At 36.4% G+C, this 25,919-nt stretch overlaps 4 protein-coding genes across 6 annotated transcripts in view; 2 read left to right on the forward strand and 2 right to left on the reverse strand.

Annotated features, from left to right (window-relative positions):
- The window catches only part of LOC107572780 (ORM1-like protein 2), a 6,575-nt gene extending 1,733 nt beyond the window's left edge, over window positions 1–4,842 (forward strand). Inside the window, exons 3-4 of the mRNA XM_016259219.1 lie at window positions 394–547; window positions 3,842–4,842. Coding sequence (XP_016114705.1) covers window positions 394–547; window positions 3,842–3,891 — 204 coding nt within the window. The 3' untranslated portion in view covers window positions 3,892–4,842. The remainder of the gene's footprint in view (window positions 1–393; window positions 548–3,841) is intronic.
- Window positions 715–11,630, reverse strand: LOC107572777 (nuclear envelope integral membrane protein 1-like). Its single transcript, XM_016259214.1, has 9 exons — window positions 11,434–11,630; window positions 8,831–8,952; window positions 8,522–8,741; window positions 8,322–8,394; window positions 8,004–8,097; window positions 7,734–7,848; window positions 1,983–2,208; window positions 1,730–1,897; window positions 715–1,398 (listed from the first exon to the last, which is right to left on the reverse strand). The coding sequence occupies exons 1-9, from the start codon at window positions 11,537–11,539 to the stop codon at window positions 1,188–1,190; spliced, it is 1,335 nt and encodes a 444-aa protein (XP_016114700.1). The 5' UTR covers window positions 11,540–11,630; the 3' UTR covers window positions 715–1,187.
- Window positions 11,631–11,918: 288 nt separating this feature from the next.
- Window positions 11,919–16,665, reverse strand: LOC107572772 (uncharacterized protein C1orf115-like). Its single transcript, XM_016259210.1, has 2 exons — window positions 16,360–16,665; window positions 11,919–13,134 (listed from the first exon to the last, which is right to left on the reverse strand). Exons 1-2 carry the CDS (start codon window positions 16,594–16,596, stop codon window positions 12,997–12,999), a joined length of 375 nt encoding a protein of 124 aa, XP_016114696.1. The 5' UTR covers window positions 16,597–16,665; the 3' UTR covers window positions 11,919–12,996.
- Window positions 16,666–17,584: 919 nt separating this feature from the next.
- nlrp12l (NLR family pyrin domain containing 12-like) lies at window positions 17,585–25,148 on the forward strand. Of its 3 annotated transcripts, none has more exons than XM_016259206.1 (11): window positions 17,585–17,646; window positions 19,342–19,438; window positions 19,532–19,633; window positions 19,756–19,857; window positions 20,099–21,901; window positions 21,990–22,163; window positions 22,552–22,725; window positions 22,842–23,015; window positions 23,542–23,715; window positions 23,790–23,963; window positions 24,970–25,148. In XM_016259206.1, exons 2-11 carry the CDS (start codon window positions 19,410–19,412, stop codon window positions 25,145–25,147), a joined length of 3,084 nt encoding a protein of 1,027 aa, XP_016114692.1. In that variant the 5' UTR covers window positions 17,585–17,646; window positions 19,342–19,409; the 3' UTR covers window position 25,148. The 3 variants fall into 3 exon arrangements, with proteins under 3 accessions (XP_016114692.1, XP_016114693.1, XP_016114695.1); XM_016259207.1 differs by having other exon boundaries at window positions 19,537–19,633; XM_016259209.1 differs by lacking the exon at window positions 19,342–19,438 and having other exon boundaries at window positions 17,590–17,646.
- The last annotated feature ends 771 nt before the right edge of the window (window positions 25,149–25,919 follow it).

Genomic DNA, 25,919 nt, shown 5'->3' on the forward strand with positions numbered 1-25,919 from the left:
TCCGGGACATGGAATCAACAGTATGTGAGGGGCGTAACATTTCCGTCTCATGCTTGAGGTATTCGGCCAATCACAACGCACTGGATAGCTGGCCAATCACAGGACACCTCGCTTTTTCAGACCGATGAGCTTTGTAAAAATTTACGCATTTCAAAAAGGCAGGGCATAGAGGAGACACAATAATGTACAATATGTGGAAAATAATGTTTTTTTTTTTTACTTTAAATCGCATAAACATTTTATTACACCAAATACACAAAATAATGTTATTTTTAGCAACATTATATGACCCCTTTAATAATGCCACGTCAAGCTTGAGTAATTGTTATAGTCTATGTAAAATAAACAAATTAGTTCAGTGGTCAAGTGTTAACTCACTTCTCTGCCGTCTAGGCGATGTATCTGTTTTTACATACTGTCAAAGGCACGCCGTTTGAGACGCCAGACCAAGGCAAGGCACGTTTGCTCACTCACTGGGAACAGATGGACTATGGTGTCCAGTTTACAGCGTCAAGAAAGTTCCTCACCATCTCACCTATTGATACATGTGAACACAAAACATGTTAGTTTCAACAGTGCCCTATATAAAATGTTAGATTTTATGCTGCCACCAAGTGGTCACTACAAAGACGAACATAATTTCTGAATTTCATGAGAGTTTTGACCATATTTATTGGCTTACAAAGTAAAGCCAATACATTAAGACACACTGTATGTATTTCTCTGCTTTTATTACTCATTCATAAAAAAATAACCCTTTGACCCTAAACAGACTTACAGCTCCAGTCAATGGCCAAAAAAGACACTGTATAATGTATGTGCCGCTTCCGATCCACTATTTTAGTATTCTAAACTTACAAACAAGACACATAAAATACAGTCCATGTAACAGCACAGAATTCACAGTTCCCTCCTCACACAGGAAGTCTCTGCATAATTTCAAACTGAAAGATTTAAGACAAATAAAAACCGATCATAAGAAAAATAAATCAAACAACTTTTTTGGCCTTTCTCATGAGCCATGAAAACAAGGGGGCATTTTCACTGTTAGTAGTCCATTATGAATGCATCAGAGACTGAAGTCATCAATAAAAACCTCCAAAAGATACATACAGAAGAACAGTGAATGCTACACTTGAACAGATCTCAGATCTGCTTAAATGAAATTCTTTCATATGCGTCATCAGTCATTTCACCCGTGTGTTGTTGAGTCGTGGAGATGCCGCACCTGGCTTCACATCATCATCTGTCTCCCAGCCTTCCTCCTCCTCCTGATTTTCCTCATCAGTGGAGAACAGCTCATCCTCAAAGAACGATCCACCCAGCCCGTACTCCTGTGTATGAACCGACACCTCATTGGACAGCAGATGTGGAGAACCCTCAATGAAGTCTGCAAACCTGAGCACAAGACCAAAATCAAATCTGACTCATTACATTCTTTCAATATATTCATTTTTGGTCTTATTGTGCATGTTTCTTCAATATTCTGAAGTCAGAATTATACTAAATGTCTTTTAATTGCTAAATTATGACAATGCATGTAGAGAAGAGTTTTCAGCAAAGTTTTGATCTTGTTGATTATTTTGTGTATCAAATACGATACAGTAGGCTTTAAAGCAAGCAACCTAAATTAGATAATTGGGCATTTTAGGTTTCTCTAAAGACATTCTCCATAAAAGGCATCATTTTATTAACACTATATATTTGTTTCTCAAATATCCTCACATACCTCTGAGGAGACTGGATCCTGGAAACAGTCTTCCAGGTGTTGAACTCAGGACTGCTGCAGTATTTCCTAAGCTCCTCTAGAGCTTTCTGAGTCTCCACCTCTGACTGTCTCTGATACTCCTCTTCTGTCAGCAGACAGCGTGGCTCGAGTTTCTTTGGCTTCAGCTTCCTTCAGAGCATTCATTCAGCAAGAAGACAATGACTACGTTGCTTAACATGTACTTGAACAGCATTTATTAAAGTTGTATACTCACTGATAAAGCATGAAGACCTTGGTAAAAGGGTACTCCATGTTCTTGGAGCAGAATGCAGCTATCATGATGGCCAGAGCCACTTGCTGGACCTGAATTCCAGCGTACACCAGCAGAAGGCCGAAGATCTGCAGCGTCCAGGACAGGATGTTGATACTTCGCTTATCCACCAGGGGGCCATAGCGGTAACACACTGCAAAACTGATGAACCCAACCACAACGCTATAACCTAAGCGTTTACAAAATAAAAAAACAATCAGCAACTGATATACTTTCAAGACTAGCATAAATACAAAAGTACAAAAATAAAACATTAAATAAAATTATATTAAGCAAAATAACTCAAATGTTAGTAAAATTCCAATAAAATAAAAATAATAGGCTGTTTGCACATGACTGTCTAGGGGGTGGCGTGAAATGCAGATGGAGGGCAGGAAGTCATTTTCTACATAGAGTGCACTATCATGTACCAAATGTTTTATGTCATTTTATGGTTGCTCAAATCGATCAACCCAAGGAACCACAAGGAGCTTTTATCATGTACCAAAAGTTGTAGTTCATCAGGGGGCAAAATTAAAGAATTTGACTGAAAAACGCAGGAAAGGTAGTTTGTAAACCTGCATCTGCAGTCGGGAGGAGCCAAGTCTGAAAACGCTTGTCTGTGCAGTGACAAATTTGTCAAAAGTTAATATAACTTACGTATGTACCCACTAACAAAAAAAGTTGTTTACCTCTATACTTTTTATGATTTAATTTATTTTCTGGAGTGATAGGATGTATGTGCCCGGTTGCATAAAGCACCTTAAGTGTTACATGGAGCAAGCAGGCTCAATCCAAGTCTTCTAATAAGACACAATTGGCTGCTTGATATGATAAACATTTTAATTTAGCCATTTATTGACATACACACTGATCAAATTACATATGTAGCACATATCTCATATGGTCAACGCTAGCGCAAATGTGAGTGCATTGAACTTGCGCACACATTTGAGCTTCTGAAAAAAAAAAAACATGAATATTAATCTGAATATGAATCATATAAATTAAATGCATGTCCTTCAATGAATGGACAGAAATTATGAGAGAAAATTAAAAATATTAATTTTTTTAAAAGATGAATGAAAGTCCTACTGTGTTTGAAACAACATGAGGAAGAGTAAATTATGACAGAATTTTCAAGTCTGGTTCTTTTCTTCAATATTTAGTTTATTCTTGTTTTTCCTTATCCATGTTATGTTGTTTTCTGTGAAAACCTACCGCTATCTGTATTAATGTGTCCATGGCAACAATAGAATTTTACAACGGTAAAACATGGGTTGCTGGTTTCCCTTTCCTAAGAGAAATGTTTAAGGGATTATATGCAACACCCTTAAGTCATTCCCATAGGTATGGGGAAATCAAGCAACAACTGCAATACTTAAGGGAAAACTTAAGGTGCTTTATGCAACTGGGCACTGGAGGACAAGCCGCTTACTGCCAATAGTCTGTTACTGCCTCAATAGCAGGCAAATGTTTCAAATCAGTACAAAAATCACTCCTCTTTATAACGTAAGGATGACGTCCAACACGTTTTTTTTTTTTTTTGTACTGTGAGTCATATTCATATTTCTGTAGTAACTGACAGAAATAGGACTATATGCACTTACTAAACTACTTTATTACTTCTTATGATCAGTCATTAAAATTACTTAGTTTTTTACAATTCTATATCAACTTTTATAATTTTGTTTATATCTTTATTGTATTTTTTATTATTATATATTATTTATTTGATGTTCTCAATTATATATAATCTTTTACAGTAAAATCATTACATTTAATTATAATATTTACATTAAATGCTGTTTTTTTCCCCATAGGTACATCTTGGCCAGCTTCTACACCAAATATGATACTGCTCACTTCGTAGTCAACACAGGTTCACTACTAAGTGTCCTCCTTCCCAAGTTGCCTCAGTTTCATGGAGTTCGTCTGTTTGGTATAAATAAATACTGATAAGACACTTCAGGCCACTCTTGGATGGGATGTAGCATCATGGAGATGAGATGGGATGACTGAAATTCCTTTATTCTCCATATGATGCTTCCTTGGTCCAAAGTCGTAAGGCCTTAAGGAACCAAAACGGCACTGGACTAAAGTACACTATTTAAAAAAAGGCCTTCCATTCTCAGGTTTATTCAACCTGTGGCATTTCTTTTTTTAAATCCTGTCTTATGTCTGTAATTTCTCTTCATCATAATCTCTAGATCTCCATCATAATTTCTAGATTCATCACATTCAAGGATGTTTTTGACTGCATTGCACCAGACAATGTTCCAGTTATCATCTGCTGATATTCTTTGCAAAAAACTATTTGCCACAACAAGCTCTGTGGGGGCAAAACATGATAGTTCTGAATTATAATATTCAGAGAGTTTTTGTCAGTGTTCTAGTATATATACACAACATGGACAACTGCAGTAAATAAGTTATGTTGAATTATTAGAAAAACTGATTTTGATTTTTCATTTCCTCCAAAAATGCAAAACAATGATCTGTGACAATGTATGAATGTGATATGATAAACAATCTTAAAGTGCTCACTTAAAGTTTATTGCTTAAGTTTCTCGTAGAGCACGGTTATATTAGATTTCTTTGAATTCCTGTATTTATTTAATTTATCATATCATGAAACATTCCAATTTGAAGCAATTGCCATAGTGCGCATACGTTATTGTTATAGATTTTTTTTAAATGTTCATGTCTGCATGGATCATATACATGCAGACAAAATACAAAAGTGAAAGTATGCACCGTGGGGAACAAAAGTCTGAGACCACATTGAAAATGTATTCAAAATCTAATAGGTGAAAAGTTTTAGAATGTTTAAAAATAAAACACAAATATACAAATAGTATATTCTGCCCTTTTTATATTTTCTATGTTCATTTCTTTTTGTGAAATATGTACAGAAGGACAAGATGGTCTTTGGATCGTTCTCAAGTAATGTTGAGATCACGATCATCAAGCTTTACACAAGGTTGTGGAGTTCATACAGCACATTGAAATATTTGAACTATATGAAAGTCAATGTTTTGTTAAAATTTGAGATTAATTTTTTTTTTTTTTACTTTTGGACCCCACATTGTCACAATATAACGTTTCGGCATCAAATTTCCAGTTGAGTATGTTCAGTTTTTTTCAACCCAGTTGTAATGTGTTGCACTGGTGTACTTAAAATGGCCCTTGCACAAGATTCAGTCATGAAGTCATTTGGACTAATATTCAAAGTCTCAAATTACCTAATGTAATGATATGATATGCAAATCACTGCATACATCAATCTCTTATCAAATAAAAGACATTTACAGTTGCATGTGTCGCAGTATATGGCCCTCATTACTTAGCCACCAGTGTTTATTCCATACGATAAGCACAACGTTAAGGTCTGATGCTCAGAGAGAATGTCATGAAGTTGCATCACATTGCACGGAAGCATGTAAATCATCTAAAGCAATCATAATACTACAGGATCAATGTAACCACATGCAGATGAACAGTTAACGTGGGAATCCTCGCCTCTCACTAACAACAAACCACACAGGTGAACAAGGAAGAGGTGTAAGCATGAGCCACGAGGAAGCTCAACAAACACACGCCGTACACACAGCCCCGGTTGTGTCAGTCCGATGAATATAGACGCGCATTTGGATAAGCTGTAAAGGTGTACCGGGGGAAATCCGTGAGTTTTACATGTTACACACCTACACTTGGACGGGGCAAGCCCAGCGTCTGCGATAAGCCGATAGCTGGACGGGAATCCCCACCTACCAGCTCAGGTGTCTCTCAGCTGCATTTCAGGGAAGAGGGAAGAGGTAGGAGGAGGGGAATAGTGTCCTCGGCCCACCTATGCCACCGATTTGCCTAGCATATGTAACACACGCTGTCTATTAACACGGAAGCACATGCAAATAGTATTCTGACTCAGTGCGCTGGAATACTGAGGAATCCTGTGTTAGTGACACGAGGGGAGCACCGCTGATGTCACCGCTGGAATGCAAACAGTATTTGCATGAGCTGCAGAGGAAGAACTGCAACCAGGAAGGCTCAAGGCTGTGATATGTGTTCTTGCTTCAGCCTTTCAAAACCGGTCGGATCCAAAACCAAAAGCTGAGGCGCTGCTGTGACAGAATAGACAATGCATCTGCCGTTTCTCGCAATTCTGCTTTCTGCGTGTTCCTGTTCCAGAGCCTGCTGTAAGAAAGGCCTGCACTGATCGGTGAAGGTCAGCCAAACCACAGCATTTGTATAAAGAAATCCAAAAGGTGATCAGCCGTAAAAGAGTGGTTAAAGAGGGACTGCGTCTTATTCTGCTGACGGCTACGGGATGACTTTGTGTTTTATGATTTTTACTGGTTCATTTACTGGAGAGGAGGGAATGTAGAAGTGAGTCAGCAATAATAAAAACGAGATAGAAGAAAAGTGAAAATGATTTAGCGGAACCTTATTCTAAAGAGCTGATTTGTTTTTTATTGCAGAGGAATCGGTTGAAAACGCATGAAATAAACTGTAGCTAGCATGGTGATAGATAAAAAAAAATAAAATAAGATGGGGGAAAAATAATATGCCAATGTGTTTGCGTTCCCCCGAGAAACTTTCTCTAGCAAAACATTTGCTTTCCTCCACAAGTTAGCAAAAATAATACTGAAATATAGTTTTTCACAAACGTTTTGCGAGCAAATGCACACTTTTTCATAGCAACACAAGTTTTCGAGAACATTCTCAAAAGCATTGGGTGGGAGAAAAAAATATTTTCATAGTTCTACGAGCAAGCGAAAGTTTCTCGGAGGAACGCAATATTTTTATGAGAGAACATACACTTTAAACCTTTGTTCGCTCGCCAAAAACATTGAAATTTAGTTTTTCTAGTTCAGTGAACTAACGTAAAGTTTCTCGATGGAAAGTCTTGCGAGCGAACGCAAAAATATGAAAGTATTGTTTTTCCTCCGATTTTATTTTCCCCCATCAACATGTCCCTATATAGTGGGCTTCGCACTATAGTGATGTTCAAGATATTGAATAGAAAAACAAACAAAAAAAAACCCCACTGATGATGCATAAATATTCCAAAAAGAAGTTTAAAAGTATTAAATTATTTAATGGTGCTGGCAAGGGGATTTTAAGCACAGAAAAGATTTAAATCTTTAAGAGTTTCAGCAATTCCACTGTGTAAGAATGACAGGTACAGGTATATTTGTGCTATAATATGTTACAACTAGGGTGGCAGTATTATCTACACTGTTTGATTTTTGTATTTAAAAAAGCTCATTCCGCTCTACTCTTGTAGTTTTTCTTCTAAAGCACAGGAATTTCATCCATCTAGTCCATTCTGCTTTTCACTTCCTGCCTTTCATCTGCATTTTGAGCGTCATCAAAATCACGTGACTGCAAACAAGCTATACCATAAAAACTAAGTGAGTAATGATTTTTATTAAATAAAAATAAATAAAATCCTTAGCACACTTTTTACAAATCGATCAAATCCAGCATATATAAGTCATATCCACATCCATTATTTCACACTGAATATTCTTTCACTAAGAAATGCTATACTACAAAAATTAAATGTATTTTATGTTAGCCTTTATGCACATTAAAAATATTTAACTTTTACTTGCATTTTTAAAAAAAAAAGTCAAAATCAAAAATTCTTTTTAAAACCTTACTACCCGACACTGGGTTGAATTACACAATGTTTGATGGTTCTCTCACCGATAGCCAGATGCCAGTGATCTTTAAGAATGATTTGGAGATTCCTTAACACCAGCTGGATGACGTAGAGAGAAAAAGACCATCCGCCCATCAGCAGCACATAAAATGGGCTTTTCTACAGGCCAAGGAAACATGTTGAAAATAAGACCGTTTAATAAGATCTCATTATTAATTGCTAAAAAAAAAAGCCGAACAAAATCCTGAGATGCTCAATGGTAGAGACTAGAGAGAAAGACATTTAAATCACATTAAAGAATGTCAGGAATCTACCTTGGGTAGAAAACGGCCAATGACGAAGATGAGGATGATGAGAGAGGCGATCATTCCAGTGCTCATGCCAGCAGAGTAGTAGAACACTTGACTTCTACAAGACAGATTAAGCACTGAGAGTTACAAACACTACGTCAAACTAACAACCCAAATTGTGCCTCCATCCAAGAAAAGGAAGAGCAGAGTAGGCTAATATCTTTGATTAAAGGAATAGCTCACTCAAATAATCATTTGTAATCACTAGGGTAAGTGTACCTTCAGCAAATTTTCATTTTTGGGTTAACTATTCTGTATATAAACAGATATAGTTTAAATTACCTGCTCAGAGAATCTGCAAAAAAGAACAGCAACAGTCCAGCCAGAAAAACCAAAAATAAGTAGATGTCAAAATCTATAAGAGAAAAATCAATGTCAATCTCAAAATCAGTATCAGTCCCGATCATATCAGAGCATGAAGACTGGAATGGGTTTTCCGTTCCATTTGGATTTTCTTTCTTTTAAATATGTTTTCAACTCACGTCGACTAGGTTGTACTGTATAGAGTGTACGGGAATCTGAAGGGTCCACTCTAAAACAGGTCTTGTTGTTAAAGAGACTGATGCTCACGGTGGCCTCATTGGTCTGTTCACGAACAAAGTACTGCACAAGTTTCCAGATGCTGAAATGCTCAAGCTCCTGCAGGTCCTGCTCATCATTAACCACCGTCACCTTCAGCTTTGTAGTGCTCCACACTCTCACCTGTTGATCAAATAAGAGGAAGGCGCTGTCAATATTGATGCAAACATTACTGGCGACATAAACAAGAGTCATAGTTAAAGGTCCTCTACCTGTATTCTAGTCCATGTTTCCCTCCATCCAGGTACGATGGAGTTATTGTAGCAAAAATGTTGTGCGGCTTGTACTTTGATTTCTTGTCCATCTTTAACTTCTATAATGGGACGGGTGGCACCTGCATGAAGATGAAAATGACAGAGTCATACTTTGTGCGAATCTATCTATCTATCTATACTAGTCAACATTTGAAGTGGATCAAAACCTTTCATCAAAGTTGTCCTAAAACCAAAATGCATTCTTGTCTTAGGACAACTGATTAACTTTTTTGATCCACTTCAAATGTTGACTAATATACTGTATGTGTATATCTATATATATATATACACATACATACACACACACATACATACATACATACATACAGGTGCATCTCAAAAAATTTATATATATATGTATATATATATATATATATATAAAAAACTTATTATATAGTTTTTTTTTGTTTTAATTTTGATTAGAACTTATAGCTCATGAAAGTAAAATATCCAGTATCTCAAAATATTCTAATATTTACATTTGAGTTTCATTAAATGACCATCCTTACAGTATAAATTCCAGGTATCTCTTGTTCTTTGAAACCACAATAATGGGGAAGACTGCTGACTTGGCAATGGTCCAGAAGACAATCATTGACAATCACCCTCCACAAAGAGGGTAAGTCACAGAAGGTCATTACTGAAAATGGTTGGCTGTACACAGAGTGCTGTATCAAAGCATATTAAATGCAAAGTTGACTGGAAGGAAGAAATTGGGTAGGAAAAGGTGCACAAGCAACAGGGATGACCGCAAGATTGAGAATACTGTCAAGGAAAGCCGATTCAAACACTTGGGAGAGTTTCACAAGGAGTGGACTGAAGCTGGAGTCAGTGCATCAAGAGTCACCACGCTCAGACGTCTTCAGGAAAAGTGCTACCAAGCCACTTCTGAAACAGAAACAACGTCAGAAGCATCTTACCTGGACTAAGGAGAAAAAGAACTGGACTGTTGCTCAGTGGTCCAAAGTCCTCTTTTCAGATAAAAGTACATTTTGCATTTCATTTCGAAATCAAGGTCTGGAGTCTGGAGGAAGACTGGAGAGGCACAGAATTAAAACTGCTTGAAGTCCAGTGTGAAGTTTCCGAAGTCAGTGATGATTTGGGCTGCCGTGACGTCTGCTGGTGTTGGTTCACTGTGTTTTATCAAGTCCAAAGTCAATGCAGCCATCTACCAGGAGATTTTGGAGCACTTTATGCTTTCATCTGCTGACAAGCTTTATGGAGATGCTGCCAAGTGGTTTGCTGACCATGATTTTACTGTGCTTGATTGGCCAGCCAACATGCCTGACCTGAACCCCATATGGAATCTATGTGATATTTTCAAGAGAACGATGAGAAAGAAGCCGATCCAACAATCCAGACGAGCTGAACGCTCAATAGTGCCTCAGCAGTGCCACAGGCTGATCGCTTCCATGCCACACCTCACTGATGCTAGAGTTTGTGCTAAAGGAGCCCTGACCAAGTATTGAGTGCATAAATGAACATACTTTAAAGAACTTGAACTTTTCTGTTTTGAAGGTCTGGAGTCTGGAGGAAGACTGGAGAGGCACAGAATTAAAACTGCTTGAAGTCCAGTGTGAAGTTTCCGAAGTCAGTGATGATTTGGGCTGCCGTGACGTCTGCTGGTGTTGGTTCACTGTGTTTTATCAAGTCCAAAGTCAATGCAGCCATCTACCAGGAGATTTTGGAGCACTTTATGCTTTCATCTGCTGACAAGCTTTATGGAGATGCTGCCAAGTGGTTTGCTGACCATGATTTTACTGTGCTTGATTGGCCAGCCAACATGCCTGACCTGAACCCCATATGGAATCTATGTGATATTTTCAAGAGAACGATGAGAAAGAAGCCGATCCAACAATCCAGACGAGCTGAACGCTCAATAGTGCCTCAGCAGTGCCACAGGCTGATCGCTTCCATGCCACACCTCACTGATGCTAGAGTTTGTGCTTAAGGAACCCTGACCAAGTATTGAGTGCATAAATGAACATACTTTAAAGAACTTGAACTTTTCTGTTTTGCAAATCCTTTTTTTTTTTTATTGATCTTAGGAAATATTCTAATACTGGATTTTTGACTCATGAGCTGTAAGCTCAAAACTTTTGCAATCTTTTACTTCTCTCTCTCTCACTCACTCACTCACACACTCACTCACTCACACACTCACACACTCACACACACTCACACACACTCACACACACACACACACACACACACACACACACACACACACACACACACACACACACACACACACACACACACACACACACACACACACACACACACACACACACACACACACACAATTTATGAAGTATTATGAAGATGTTTTCCAATCGACAATCTCTTGTGTCTCGGTTCTACTACAAAACCACTGGCTGAGACATAAAATACTGATTTTATTACATATCGTTATTTTCAAAAGATCAGTTTTTACAGCTTTAACAACATCAACTACACACTTAGTACGCTAACAACACTTAGCTTTCCTTAATTGTACTAAATCATTTAAAAGCAATATATATCAAAACATAACATATTAAACCATAACTATTGCTTACCTGACGTTTGAGACAAATGAAATAAAAACAACACAGCACTCAAGATAACTTTCAATCTGACAGTTTCGATTCCAAAGCCACTTTCGGATTTCATTAATCCCGCCATGATGTCTTCTCGCGTTTCTTCGATGGTCGGAGTGGCGTTACCGACGAGACTTGAGTGCTGAACAGCGTCACCTGCTGCACTGGAGGAAACAGCGCATCTGTCAGCCGCAACATCACACGGTTGTTTGTCTCAACAGCAAAATCAAAAAGGATCTTATGAAACACTGCATTTGTTCTCATTTGTTAAACTTCTGTTTCTATTCAAATTGGGATATATGTTCAAATGTTTTTGATGTGATATTTTACAGTTATAATGTATAAGACAATCTATAAAACAGATATAATCTATAGTTCTTAATAAATTATATTCGGTATATATGCATAAAAATAGCACTTTGCAAATACAATTTCTTGCTTTAATAAAAAAAAAACAGTCCCACTCAGAATTTTCATTTATTAAAGTTTTTCCATCACATTTCTTATGATTCATTTTAAACAGGTGTTACAAGCATGACAGACACTCCGCTTCACTAACCCTATTAAACAAGTCACAGCACAGCCATTTCTCTGCCCTGTGACAGACTGTCTTTTCCTGTTGTGGTTTCTCATAATCCAATCCTTTGTCTTTAAGGCTCTTGCTTCCCGCTCTTCTTCTTCTTTGAGTTTATTGGCGGTTTGCATTCTTAAAAGAGCATTACCGCCATCTAGTGTGGTAATGGATCAGAGACACTATATCCCTACTCTCCAGAGTCAGACCATTCAGGACTCGTGCTACTTCCCTCTCTAAGAGCATTCAGCTTCCTTATGTCAAGCAAATCCTATCTTTTGTCCATGAAATGGACTAAATCAAATACAACATTTCAGAGGTCATTTAATTCACTTTACAGAGCATAAACATACCTATCTCTTCCACTGCTCCGGTTGTGTGTTCACGGTGTGTGTGTGTTCACTGCTGTGTGTGTGCACATAGGATGGGTTGAATGCAGAGCACTAATTCCTATGGGTCACCATACTTGGCCACATGTCACGTCACTTTCACTTTCACTTCTAGTTAAGAGTCTAAATCACTTTCACCTTTGTCATCATTACATCTATGCAGCATGAATTCAGGTGACCATATCACTTGCAACTTGCTAAAGAGTGAAAGAGAAAAATTGCAGGCTATGCATGAAATAATTACAGTATCAACACTATCAGTATAGCCTATAGTTCTATAATACAAAAATATTTCATTACTTCAATACAGAAATTCATATTCTTTCAATCAAAGCAAAATATATACAGATAGATCTGAGAGTAAAAAGAGATCCATGCCTTTCTTATAGCTGTAAATCACTAAAGCAAGATGAAAACACAAATTCAAAGAGAAGATATTTACAACAATTGAACAATTTATAGCATGACAGGTAAAGCTGCCCAGGGCAGATGTATTGTCCATTTTTAATAAGCATCTGGACATGCAGCATTAAATGGTCCATAAAGGTACAAATAAAGTACAAATGCTGGTCACAGATTGTCTCAACCCCAGGCTCCTCCCGGATGGAAATCTGGGACAACTGAAGCAGCAGCAGAAAGAGGAGTGGAATATCCCACAGTGAAGTTCTGCAGACCCAACATCAGACATTTCCAACTGTAGCGAAGAGCCTTTCCTACGTTCTGTAAAGCAAACAGAATGCTAAGAATTAAACACATACTGAATATATGACAAATGTATTGCCCTAAAGGATTTGTTGAAATTTGCTGAAAACCCATCCAAGATAGCTGATGATTGTTTCTTCATCGGAACAGATTAGGAGAAATTACATCACTTGCTCACCAATGGATCCTCTGCAGTGAATGGGTGCCGTCAGAATGAGCGTTTGTAAGAAACAAATCTAGCAAGGCATTTTAATTGTCACTTCTGGCCAAAACGTTCCTAAAACTGTCACTTCATCCAGTGAAAAAGTCCATCCCCTGTTGTCGTCTCACATTAAAATCCACAGACATTTGTTAAGAGCTGTTTTGGACTGCTTTCGCCTGTAAATGGTCCTTGATTTGCGCATAGTTATCTCCTGATTCAGATGAGGTGATTTTTTTTCACTGGAGAAAGCAATATTTTGAATAGCGGACTGGAGTCGTGTGGATTATCGTGATGTTTTTATCAGCTGTTTGAACTCTCATTCTGACAGCACCCATTCACTGCAGAGGATCCATTGATGAGCAAGTTATGTAATGCTAAATTTGTCCAAATCTGTTCCAAAGAAGAAACAAACTCTTCTTAAGATGGCCTTAGGCTGAGTAAATTTGAGCAAATTTTAATTTTGGGGTGAACTATTAGTAGCTTTGTTTTTCTTTTATTACAGAAATGCATTTTATATGACATCCAAAATTTAATTTTAATAATAAATTAAATAATCAAATTAAATGGAATTAATAGAGAAAGTATTGCATGACACAATAATTTGACTTATTGATTAAAAGAACCTTTAAAAGGACAAATGCTTGTTATATAAAAATGATCTGGTCCCCTTTTATATATTTTTATTTTTATTATACTCTCCACTCTTACTATCGGATAGCACTGTTGGGTTGTGTTCTGGGGGTTTGGGGTAGGAAAAATCTCTTGGTTTGTATTTTCCTTGTTCGTTTGGTGCTTTTTTCTTAATTTCCCATTTTTATTCAGGTTGGTTAATACTTTATTTCATTGTTTAATTCTTTATTATTTACAATTATGTTTTGTTTTTAGATAAATAACTTAAAAAGTTGAATTATTAAAAAAATAATAATTACACAAAATGATTTGGCTGTTAGGGAACATTTGCTTTTCCACAGTGCTTAGGCATTTGGTAAATCTGAGCAGCAAATCAAAATCATTTAAACAACTGGATTGAAACACAATACAGTTCCTTTGGAAAAAAAACTATTTTTGGACTGAGGAAAAACAGCTTCATTCACAGATCCAGGAGGTTCAGCCTGTGCCAGCAGCAATACAGAATTAAGACTTTGAGTGGTTTAAATACCTAAAGGATTTCCAAGTAGACAATTTAGCTGGATTAAGCACTAGGCCTTATCATTTTAAACTGTAAATAGCATGTAGTTTAGTGGCTTTATGTTAGTGACTGTCTCTCTGTGTGACAACAGGTCAGAAACAGGATGCACTGTGAGAGGAAATTTCTGCTGCTTGACAATGGAACACTGCATGTGATCTGAATGACACTCTTCCTCCCAAAATAACATAAATACATTTCTGACTACGTAGGCCTAGTTGAATTTCAGGTCGACTAGAAAAGGTCAAAACCACATGAACTAAATTCACTGAATGTAATGTAATCTACATTCAATACATGTGTTTTATGCTTTGCAAACATAAAAAGCTGGTTTTCTGTAATGGTTTAAAATATTTTGAGTCTCAAACATAACAATTAAACTATTAACTATAAACTAAAAACTATTATAATATTACTATTTATGGTTGTGGCCAGTGAAATTCGAAGAACAAAGTGGGCCAGGAACATAAAATTCTTATTTGTTGAGCCCTCTATTTTACTTTGCATTATTGAAAAAGCTGGTCATTATCACCAAACTTGATCAAGTTACTTGTGAATGCTTTGGAAAAAAACCAGTGATGCTATAGATATTAAGTGGATTACAGTGAGATTGGCTAAGTCTGATAAGGAAACAGTCTGACGCCAGACAGGTTACCCGTTGATCTTTGACCCAGTCTAACACTGGGTCAGCAAATTCACAGAAACAGTCATGTGCTTGTTCAGAAAATAACAATTTATATGGTTATTATATTCAAAGCATCAACTGAAGTGGGAACTGTGTATGATTTCATAATCAAAATTTCCTGGTTATTGCACAAATTTTTTTTGAAAGCATCTTTTCATTACTGAAAAACACATGACAGTTTTCTGTTGTATAATGTCACCCTTTCACTTATAAACAGGATACTATTATTCTGAAACTCAATGGTAAGGTTGGAAAGATTTGAAATCAGGAAAACACTATTTTGACAAATCTGAAGAATTATTCTATATGCTCAAATTTGTGCAACAGAAAATCAACATCAACACCTGCAAATAAAACTAATCAGAAGTGAATAGTTGATATCGGAGCCACAAGAATTACAAACCACAACCAATTTATCAATACCACTGGAACAGTTACTTGTCACTGTCGGAATGCAAACTACTAGCCAATAATAAGTAGGCCTACTAGTAATGAACAAGTAAGCCTGCTTGGGATTGTCTGTATCCCAATAGTAAAACAGTGAATAAATACTAATGGAAAGTTACCAGTGAAAATTAAAAAAAAAAAATCACTGCTAGATAACCTATAACATGAAAATACATACTATTTAGACTAAAATTAATAAAAGTTAGTTTAACAAAGGCCTGTAGGCTATTTATTATTTTGGAGCAGGCAAAAAAAGAAAAAAGAAAAAAAAAGCTACGTTACTGTTTAGAAGTTTAGGGTCAGTAAGATATTTATTTTAAAGAAATGAATACCTTTATTCATCAAGCACTCATTAAACTGATCAAAATAAATGGACCAGTTTCTACAAAAATATTTAGAAAGACAACTATTTTTAACATTGATAATAATACATTTTGAGCACCAAATCAGCATATTGAAATGTTTTCTGAAAATTCAGCTTTGCCATAACAGGAAGAAAACAGTCATTTTAAATTAAAATTAATAATAATAATAATACTTCAAAATATTATTGGTTTCACTGTGTTTTTATCAAAAAAATGCAGCCTTGGTGAGCATAAGAGACTTGTTTTAAAAACATTTTCAAAATCTTACAGAGCTTTTTGGAAGCTTAGTGTTCATAAAAAGCAACATAAAGAAAAAAAAGTGAAATATTTACTCCACAATGCATAATATTCATCTTACCTTTCTGTATTTTTTATACTTTTCTTTCTTTTTTGCTTTCTTTTCCTCCTTTAGTTTGTGTTGGCTGTCGTCTTCCACTAAAGGCTCATATGGAGATCTCTCTGGCAGTAAAGTGAAGCACAGATCTCTGTGTTTCTCTCTCTGGTTCTGCTCCGGTGCGCCGGTATCGACCTGTCGCCTGTATCTGCCTTCCTCAAAGAGGCCAAGCCGCGGGACACAGAGAGACTTGGGCTTCATGGTCTTCACCAGGAGCGTGTTGTTTGTGCACTCTGATCAATCTCTGGACTGCATACGCACATCCTCTTGGAGCAGCTCTGCAGTGTTTGGGTTTGGCTAGACTCCAGCTCTGATTGGACTCCTACATCATCAGGTTCACACCAGGTGGGCGTCTGCAAACTCTTGTTGACAGTCCGGGGTCAGTGAAGTATATTCAAATCTAATTTTATTTCCATTCTGTTGAATTCACTGTTGAACTAATTCATGGGCCTGCTATATATAAGGGACTGTTAAAGCTAACATAGCTTATTGTGTGTGGGGTGGAAATCATTGATTAAATCAGTCGATTGATTTAGATTAATAGAGCATGATGACACTTTCTACAAAATAGAGACTGAAATTCTTTTTAAAAAAGTGGTCAGTGAAGGAAATTGTTTAGAAATTATAGACCATCAACTTCAGAAGGTCACACTAAATTTTATATGAGCTATATTATGGTCTAAAATCTGTTTAAAACCCTGATTTGTGTGACTTAGTAGTTCGCATCAAAATTAAGCTATTAAAGAAAATATTAAAACAAACAAACAATAAATAGGCTAAATAAATAAATGATTGTAAATTTAGCATATGGACCGCAAAATTAGTTTGGTGAGCCCATTTCCCTTTCTTAAAATAACTTAACATGCTATTAATTTGTATTCAATTAAATTAGGTGAGGGGACACTAAAGTACCATATTTGTTGAATGTGTACTTTTTAAATTAATTTAATCTGTTATATTTTTTAAATCACTAACACAAGCAAAATGTTATTTTCCTACAAATAACATAAAACGTTACAGCAACGTTTTAAACTAATTAAATTATGACTGAAATGCCGCATGCATCTGTTTTTATAAACGTTTTGAAAACATTTTGAAAGAACAGACCAACATGTGCAAAAACCTGAACCATAATATGAGCTAAGCGCAGCCCCGCCCCTTTGTGACCACGTGATCATTGAGTGACAGGAGCGAAATCACTGAAGCGAAAGTAGAATGGGCGAGACATTTGGACATATACTCGGCTTGTTCGTAAGTACACATTTAGTTTCTTAAATAACTTGGATAAAAGGTTTTGTACTTGACATAAAATCCTTATACGAATAGGTGAATTGTACTTTAACGTTTAAAAGGTATATTTCAATTTTACAGTCGATGATGGTTGGGAGTTATAGCCTAAACTAAACCGTCATTACATTGACTGATAACTGAATGCTTTTTAATTACCAATACTTTATTATTTTCATTTTCGATTTTTAGTAGTGTTTTAGTAGTACTGGATGTTCCGTTTTAAACACAGTCATTAGTCTCTGGTAGCATATAATTATCTGACTTTTACTCACAAAACTGAATGAAATAAGTTACTAGATTACATTTATTAACGTTGCTTGCGTAGAATGCTTGATATTAGAAGGCAAACGTTCTTTAATTCGATTACACCCACTTTAGACTGACAATGACAACAAGGGTGGCAATAAAAATGTCAAATTCTTTAACTGGGTGTGTTAGTTACAAGCTGTGTTTACTGTTGTTGTCATTTTTAGCATAATTACACAATGGCGTATTTCAAAGCAAAACTCACCTACATACATAACACATCAATCCAAAGTGTAGTTACTGATTTGGCAACCAGTTTTGTTACTGTTATTCTATGAGTAGTTCAAGATATAGATGTATGATGCAAGTACTACTGGTGATGATTTTTTGGCATGTGATGTTCTCAAAATCACATGGCATTAAGTGTACATGGATATACAGTCATGCTTATCTGCTTATATATACAGTATATATTTAAATATACATACATATATATATATATATATATGTATATATATATATACAGTGGGTACATATATAAGCAGATAAGCATGACTGTATATCCATGTACACTTAATGCCATGTGATTTTGAGAACATCACATGCCAAAAAATCATCACCAGTAGTACTTGCATCATACATCTATATCTTGAACTACTCATAGAATAACAGTAACAAAACTGGTTGCCAAATCAGTAACTACACTTTGGATTGATGTGTTATGTATGTAGGTGAGTTTTGCTTTGAAATACGCCATTGTGTAATTATGCTAAAAATGACAACAACAGTAAACACAGCTTGTAACTAACACACCCAGTTAAAGAATTTGACATTTTAGCACTTATCACAGCCTCACCAGCGTGTGGTCACTCATAAAATGGTGTACACAATTAAACCACAGAAAAAGTGTTTCAAACAAAAACCCACATGAATGTGCGAAACTGGTTAACTTCTCCAACTTAACTTAGTGGTTCCTCATTCCTTTGCTGTATTTTGTAAATTGCAACACTGATGTTGAAATTACACACCATTTATAGATTAAGAGAAAGTCCTCCACACGCCAGTATACTTTATGTCATACATTCTTTTGAAGATACTTGGATACATACTTAGATTTGATAAGAATCTCTTACTGAAAGTCCAAGTGGATTATTAATAAGTATTGTACCTTTAATATTCTGTGTTTTTTCTTATCTTTTTCCTGTCTCTTTTGTTCACATTTTGAAATTTCATGTTTCTAGTCCATATCATGTGTTTGTTCATTAATCACTCCTTCACTGTGTCCAGACATGTCTTGTTTAATCATTGGTTCTTGTGTATGTATAATTCCATAGGTTTTCCTGTCCTTTAACATTTATTTTATAACACTCTCTGAATCATCTTGTTTTCATTTTTGGACCATTTTCCTAGAAAAATAAAAAAGCTGTTGAAACCTTGGACATTAAGTTTAACTTAAGAAAAAGGTCAACTACATTTAAATGAATCCGCCAGATTTAAGCACTCCATGGTGAGAAAAGTGTGGTAATATGTCTTTTCCATTATTTATGAGATAAATGAGTTAGCAAATGTATTTCTAAACATTTTTTGTCTCTCATTCAAGGACAGTCTCACAAAAACAGCACAGCCATGCTTCTTTAAAAAGTGCTAATTCTATGCTGGATTCAATTGATTTGAAAAGAGAACCTCTTTTTTCAGTACAAAGGTATGTAACATCTGCTTAGTCATACTGAACATTTGAAAGTAAAACATAATTTAAAAGGACTTTTCATGTTCACATGCTACGTGCTATGCATAAATACAGCCTACCTATATTTTTTTCTGAAGGTTTGATAAGCAGAGAAAGCTGAATGATGTGTCGAATAAAAGCCAGGCATCAATGACTGAACCAATTTATTTCGACTTTGAAGACTTTGCCACTGAACAACAGTAAGATATTTATACAAACTGTGTCCCTTTATGTCTTGTAATTTACACTTCCTATTCCTGTGATGGCAAAGCTGAATTTTAAGTATTCATTGCTCCAGTCTTCAGTGTCAGTTATTACTGTCTTTACTGATCCATTTAAATGAATAAAGTTATTAATTTATCTGATCCCAAATTTTTGGACAGCAGTGTATTCTGCATCAGAGTCCAGTCATACACTTTCATTGTCAATGTATTTTCACAGGTCTCACAAGAACAATATTCCTGAATTAACAGTCCATTCCAATTCAGCCATGAAGTGCCAACAAGAATATAAATCAAGACTGAAAGCCAAATTTCAGTGCATTCGCAATGACATGTCCAAACAATCGCATCCCACGTTCCTGAACGACATCTTCACAGAGCTTTTCATCACTGAAGGGGAAAGTGAGAATGTCAACAAAGAACACGAGGTGAGACAGATTGAGACAGCGATGAGGAGAAAAACCACAGTGGACATTCCAGTCAAATGCAATGACATTTTTAAACACTCGTCTGAAGAAAACAGACCCATCAAATGTGTGCTGACTAAGGGTGTTGCAGGCATTGGGAAAACAGTTTCAGTGCAGAAATTCATACTGGATTGGGCTGAGGGCAGCGCTAATCAGGATATCAAGTTAGTGTATCCGCTTCCATTCCGAGAGCTGAACCTGATGAAAGGGAAACATTTCAGCTTGATTGAGCTTCTCCAACACTTCAAAATGGAAACAGGCTCTGGAGATAATCACGAAAACCAAAAAGTTCTCTTTGTCTTTGACGGTCTGGATGAATGCCGCTTTCCTTTGGATTTCCAGAATAACGGAAAGTTGAGTAACCCAACTCTGCCAGATTCTATTGACGTTTTGCTAACCAATCTCATCAGTAACAATCTGCTTCCTGATGCCCTCATTTGGATAACATCTCGACCAGCAGCAGCCAGTCAGATCCCTCTTGAGTATATCGACCTGGTGACTGAAGTTCGAGGGTTTAATGACCCACAAAAGGAGGAATACCTCAACAAGAGAATCAATGATAAACACCTCTCTGGTCGTATCATCACGCACTTAAAGTCGTCAAGAAGTCTGTACATCATGTGTCATATACCAGTCTTCTGTTGGCTCTCCGTTACGGTGCTAGAGAGAATGTTCAACACAGCAGAAGATGAAGAAATCCCCAAGACTCTTACTCAAATGTACACACACTTCCTTCTCATCCAATCCCATGCGAAAAACATGAGATACACAAAAGAGCACAACCCAGGCCCAGAGGATGAAGAAATGATTTTAAAGCTAGGTAAGCTAGCCTTCCAACAACTGAAAAATGGCAATCTGATATTCTATGAGGAAGACCTGATGGCCTGTGGGATTGATGTGAAGGAGGCAGTGGTGTACTCAGGAGTTTGCTCACAGATCTTCAGAGAGGAATCTGCATTAACCGAGAACAAAGTCTACTGCTTTATCCATCTGAGCATTCAGGAGTTTTTGGCAGCCATGTATGTGTATTACATCTTTAAGGTCCACCACAACAATGTTCTTGATCATGAAGAGCATCAAGAGCTTACCGAGACCACCTTCTTTGAATTGCATAAGAGTGCCATTGACGAGGCTCTAAAGAGCGAGAATGGACATCTGGATCTTTTTCTCCGCTTCCTTCTGGGACTTTCCTTGGAGTCCAATCAGAGCCTTTTACAAGGCTTGCTTTCTCAGTCTGGTAGCACAGACTGTCAAAGCATTGTGGAAACCGTTGAATATGTCAAGAAAATGATAGAGGAGACGTCCGTGCCAGAAAAGTCCATAAATCTCTTCTACTGTCTCAATGAACTGAATGATCTCTCTTTGGTCAAGGAGGTCCAGAGGTTCCTGAACTCTGGGCATTTTTCTAAACTTTCCCCTGCACAGTGGTCTGCTTTGGTTTTTGTGTTACTGACATCAGAAGAGAAGCTGGATGTGTTTGACCTGAAGAAGTATATCAGATCGGATGAAGGCCTCACCAGATTGTTGCCAGTGGTCAAAGCTTCAGAAACTGCGCTGTGAGTTTTTGTTTTGATGTTTTTCATGTTGATTGAGGTCACATGTGTGTATTTGGTTCTTATTTATTACGTCTACATTATATTCCAGACTGGATAATTGTGGACTTACTATGAGATGCTGTAGAACTCTTGCCTCCACTGTTGGCTCTAGCTCTTCTAATGTACGAGTGCTAGATCTGTGCAGTAACTCCATTGGAGACAAAGGACTGGAGCTTCTGACAGCCGAACTGGAAAACACACAGTGTAATTTAGAGGAACTGAGGTAAAGTTCTTAGTCATTGTCTTGTCTGTAACTGTTAATTTATTTGAAATAGAAATCTTATTAAAACATTATAAATGTCTTTACTGTCACTTTTGATCATTTTAATGCTTTTATTAAATATTTGGAGGGAAACAAGATGCTAAACTAACCCTAAACAAGGTACTAAAATGAAGACGTTTATCTAAAATGTTTTTGCCTATTGTGTTCTCTTTTACTGATTTTTTTGAAAATACTAAATATGAAAAACTCAATAAAGCATACACCATTAAAAAACATTTTAGCATATTTTAATTATTTTTAATTTCCTCAACAAAATGATTCCATATTGTAGTTGTAAATTAATATTTAGTACTATAACACATCCTGTGATGTGTTACTCTTTCCTCAGGCTCTCATACTGCAGAATCACCACACGCGGCTGCTCTGTTCTTACAACAGGACTGCTTCCAAACCTTCCAAACCTTAGGGTGTTGGACCTGAGTGAAAACAGTCTGAGAGAAGCAGGAATTAAGATCTTGGCCAATTACGTGAAGCATCAGCACTGTAAACTTGAGATATTGAGGTCAGTTGCAATAGAATTGAACCTCTTCAAACCACTTTAGTTCATCAGAACATATCAATACCAAAATGTGGAATTTGTTTGGCCCTCATGATCACTTGTCATTGCATTATTCATAGACTTAAGGACTGCAGAGTTACAACTCAAGGGAGCATTGAAATAGCCTCAGCTCTGCTGTCCAACCCGTCACACTTAAGAGAGCTCGATCTGCACTGGAATAACCCAGGAGATGATGGAGTGGAGAAGCTTTCAGCTGTAATAAAGCATCCACTCTCACAGCTAGAAACACTTTGGTATTTTTTTCTCTTTTTTACTTCATTAAATGTATTGTCATATTTATATACTACCATTCAAATGTTTGAGAAAAAAAATGGAAAGAAATGCTTATTTTATATAAAAAAGCATAAGGGCGCAAAGACATTTACATTGTTACACAAAATCAATTTCAAATAAATGCTGTTTTTTTTATCTTTCTATTTGTCAAAGAACCCTGAAAAAATTTAGCATGTTTTCCAAAAAAATATTAAGCAGCACAACTGTTTTCAGCATTGATAATAATAAAAAAATATTTCTTAAGCACCAGATCACTATATTAGAATGATTTCTGAAGAATCATGTAGCTCTGAAGTCTGGAGTAATTGCTGCTGAAAATTTGCCGTCACATAAATGAATTACAAAAATTTTAATGAGGTTTCAAAATGTTACTGTTTTTCATGTATTTTAGATCAAAATAATCTTTGTGAACATAAGAGACTTTATTCAAAGACATAACTATTATTTTTTACCAAATGTCCTAAATGTTTATTTTTCAACCGGTAGGCTAAGTTACGGTTTGCTCACTGAGAAATCCTGTCAGTCTTTGGCTTCGGCTCTGAGGTCCAGTGTCTCTACTCTGAAAGCTTTAGATCTGAGTGGCAACACAATCTATGATGAAGCGGTGAAAAGGCTCTCAAATGGACTTGGGAGCCCTCACTGTAAAATAGAGATTTTGAGGTAAGGCTTTTAAATCTGCAGTATATTTATATCCTACCCTCAGCAAACACTTGAAGCATATCCTGTCTTTTCAGGTTGGCATTGTGTGAGATCACAGAGGTGGGTGTTGATGATTTGGCCTCAGCTCTTGTTTCTAACCCAGCTCATCTGAGAGAGCTGGACCTGAGACAGAACCACATCAAAGATTTCGGTGTATCAAGACTCGCTGAAGTGGTGAAGATTTCCAATTGTAGGCTGGAAACATTATGGTGAGCAGTTGAGCTGAAGATTTGACTTTCATTATAGTGCTATACAGGTAATTTCAGTCTTAGGTGTATTAACTATTGTTGATTTTTGTAAATGTCATACTTTGTATTCAACTTAAGATTAAGGTTTAAATAGTGATAATGTGATATTGATGTCAGTTGGTTTTTCTTTTATTTGGATGCTTAATGGTGACATATTCTAAAGGAACACTCCACTATTTTTGAAAATAGGCTCATTTTCCAACTCCCCTAGAGTTAAACAGTTGAGTTTTACCGTTTTTGAATCCATTCAGCCGATCTCCGGGTCTGGCGGTAGCACTTTTAGCTGCAGCTTAGCATAGATCATTGAATCTGATTAGACCGTTAGCATCTCGCTCAAAAATGACCAAAGAGTTTCTATATTTTTCCAATTTAAAACTTGACTCTTCTGTAGTTACATCGTGTACTAAGACCGACGGATGATGATATTACGCAGCACCTGAAAATAGTTCCCAGCACGCTCCCTGTGCAAGCAGGTGGTCACGTTGGTTATGTTGACGGAAGTTAGCCTATTTTTAGGCGCTGCGTAATATCATTGCGTCTGCTTCACCCATGGTACAGCAGCAAAGCTCCTTGATTATTACGCCAGAATGAGAGTAAAGTTCCTAGCCATATCGGCCTAGAAAATTGCGGCTTTTCATTTTCCGTCGGTCTTAGTACACGATGTAACTACAGAAGAGTCAAGTTTTAAATAGAAAAAATATAGAAACTCTTTGGTCATTTTTGAGCGAGATGTTAATGGTCTAATCAGATTCAATGATCTATGCTAAGCTACAGCTAAAAGTGCTACCGCCAGACCCGAAGATCGGCTGGATTCGAAAACGGTAAAACTCAACTGTTTAACTCTAGGGGAGTTGGAAAATTAGCCTATTTTCAAAAATAGTGGAGTGTTTTTTTAAGCAAATTACAAATCTAGTTTTAAATGTTTCAACAACAAGAGCATTTTATGAACACATGTCTTTCATAACAGTTTAGGAGACAGTGGGGTCACAAAGAACGGTTGTGCTGTCCTCGCTGCCGCTCTAAACTCAAACCCGTGGTATCTGAGAGAGCTGGACCTGAGCAGTAATGAGCTCACAGATGCAGGGATGAGGCTCCTTTCTCCTGTCCTGAGGAATCACAGCAGCAACATTATGAAATTAGAGTAGGTTCTGTACATATATATTTAATTAACATTCTAACATTCTAATATATCAGATAAACTGTTAAGTATAAATAATTTTTTTTTTTTTTTAACAAATTAGGATGCATTAAATTGATCAAAAGTGGCAGTACAGATGTTTATTTATTATTATTTTTTATTTATTTAGTTTATTTCAAATAATTTGAACTTTCTATCTGGCAAAGAATCCTGGAAAAAATTATTTTCAGAACAAATATTAAGCAGCAAAGTATTTTTAACACCGATAAGAAGAAATGTTTCTTGAGCAGCAAATATTAGCATATTATTATGATTTTTAAAGGATCATGTGACACTGAAGACTGGAGTACTGGCTACTGAAAATTCAGCTTTGACCTTACATTTTAAAATTTATTAAAATAGAAAACTGTTGTAGCGAATAAGCTCATGGGGAAATATGAATAATTAATCATAACTAGTTATAATTAATTATAAATATTGATCTTCTCAGAATTCAAACAAACCACCGACTCTTGGCGGATCACATGGTGTGATGCCTTTAAGGCCGGAGAAGATCCCCGCCTCTCAAGATGGGCTTGTCCAATGAGAAAGACCGGTATCCCAAGTGGGAGCTTTGAGATACTGGGGAGTTTTATGACTCTTTGTGTGGAAGCATGGTAATTTGCATATGGAACTTGAATCGAAATTACTAAAAAAGTTAAGAAAGGCAAAGTTAAACCAGGCTCAGAAATTATTAGAGTCAATTAACAATTTAATATATGATGACAAAGAATATGAAC

This window comes from Sinocyclocheilus grahami, unplaced genomic scaffold (assembly GCF_001515645.1).
Source record: "Sinocyclocheilus grahami isolate Dianchi unplaced genomic scaffold, SAMN03320097.WGS_v1.1 scaffold1812.1, whole genome shotgun sequence".
NCBI lineage: Eukaryota > Metazoa > Chordata > Actinopteri > Cypriniformes > Cyprinidae > Sinocyclocheilus > Sinocyclocheilus grahami.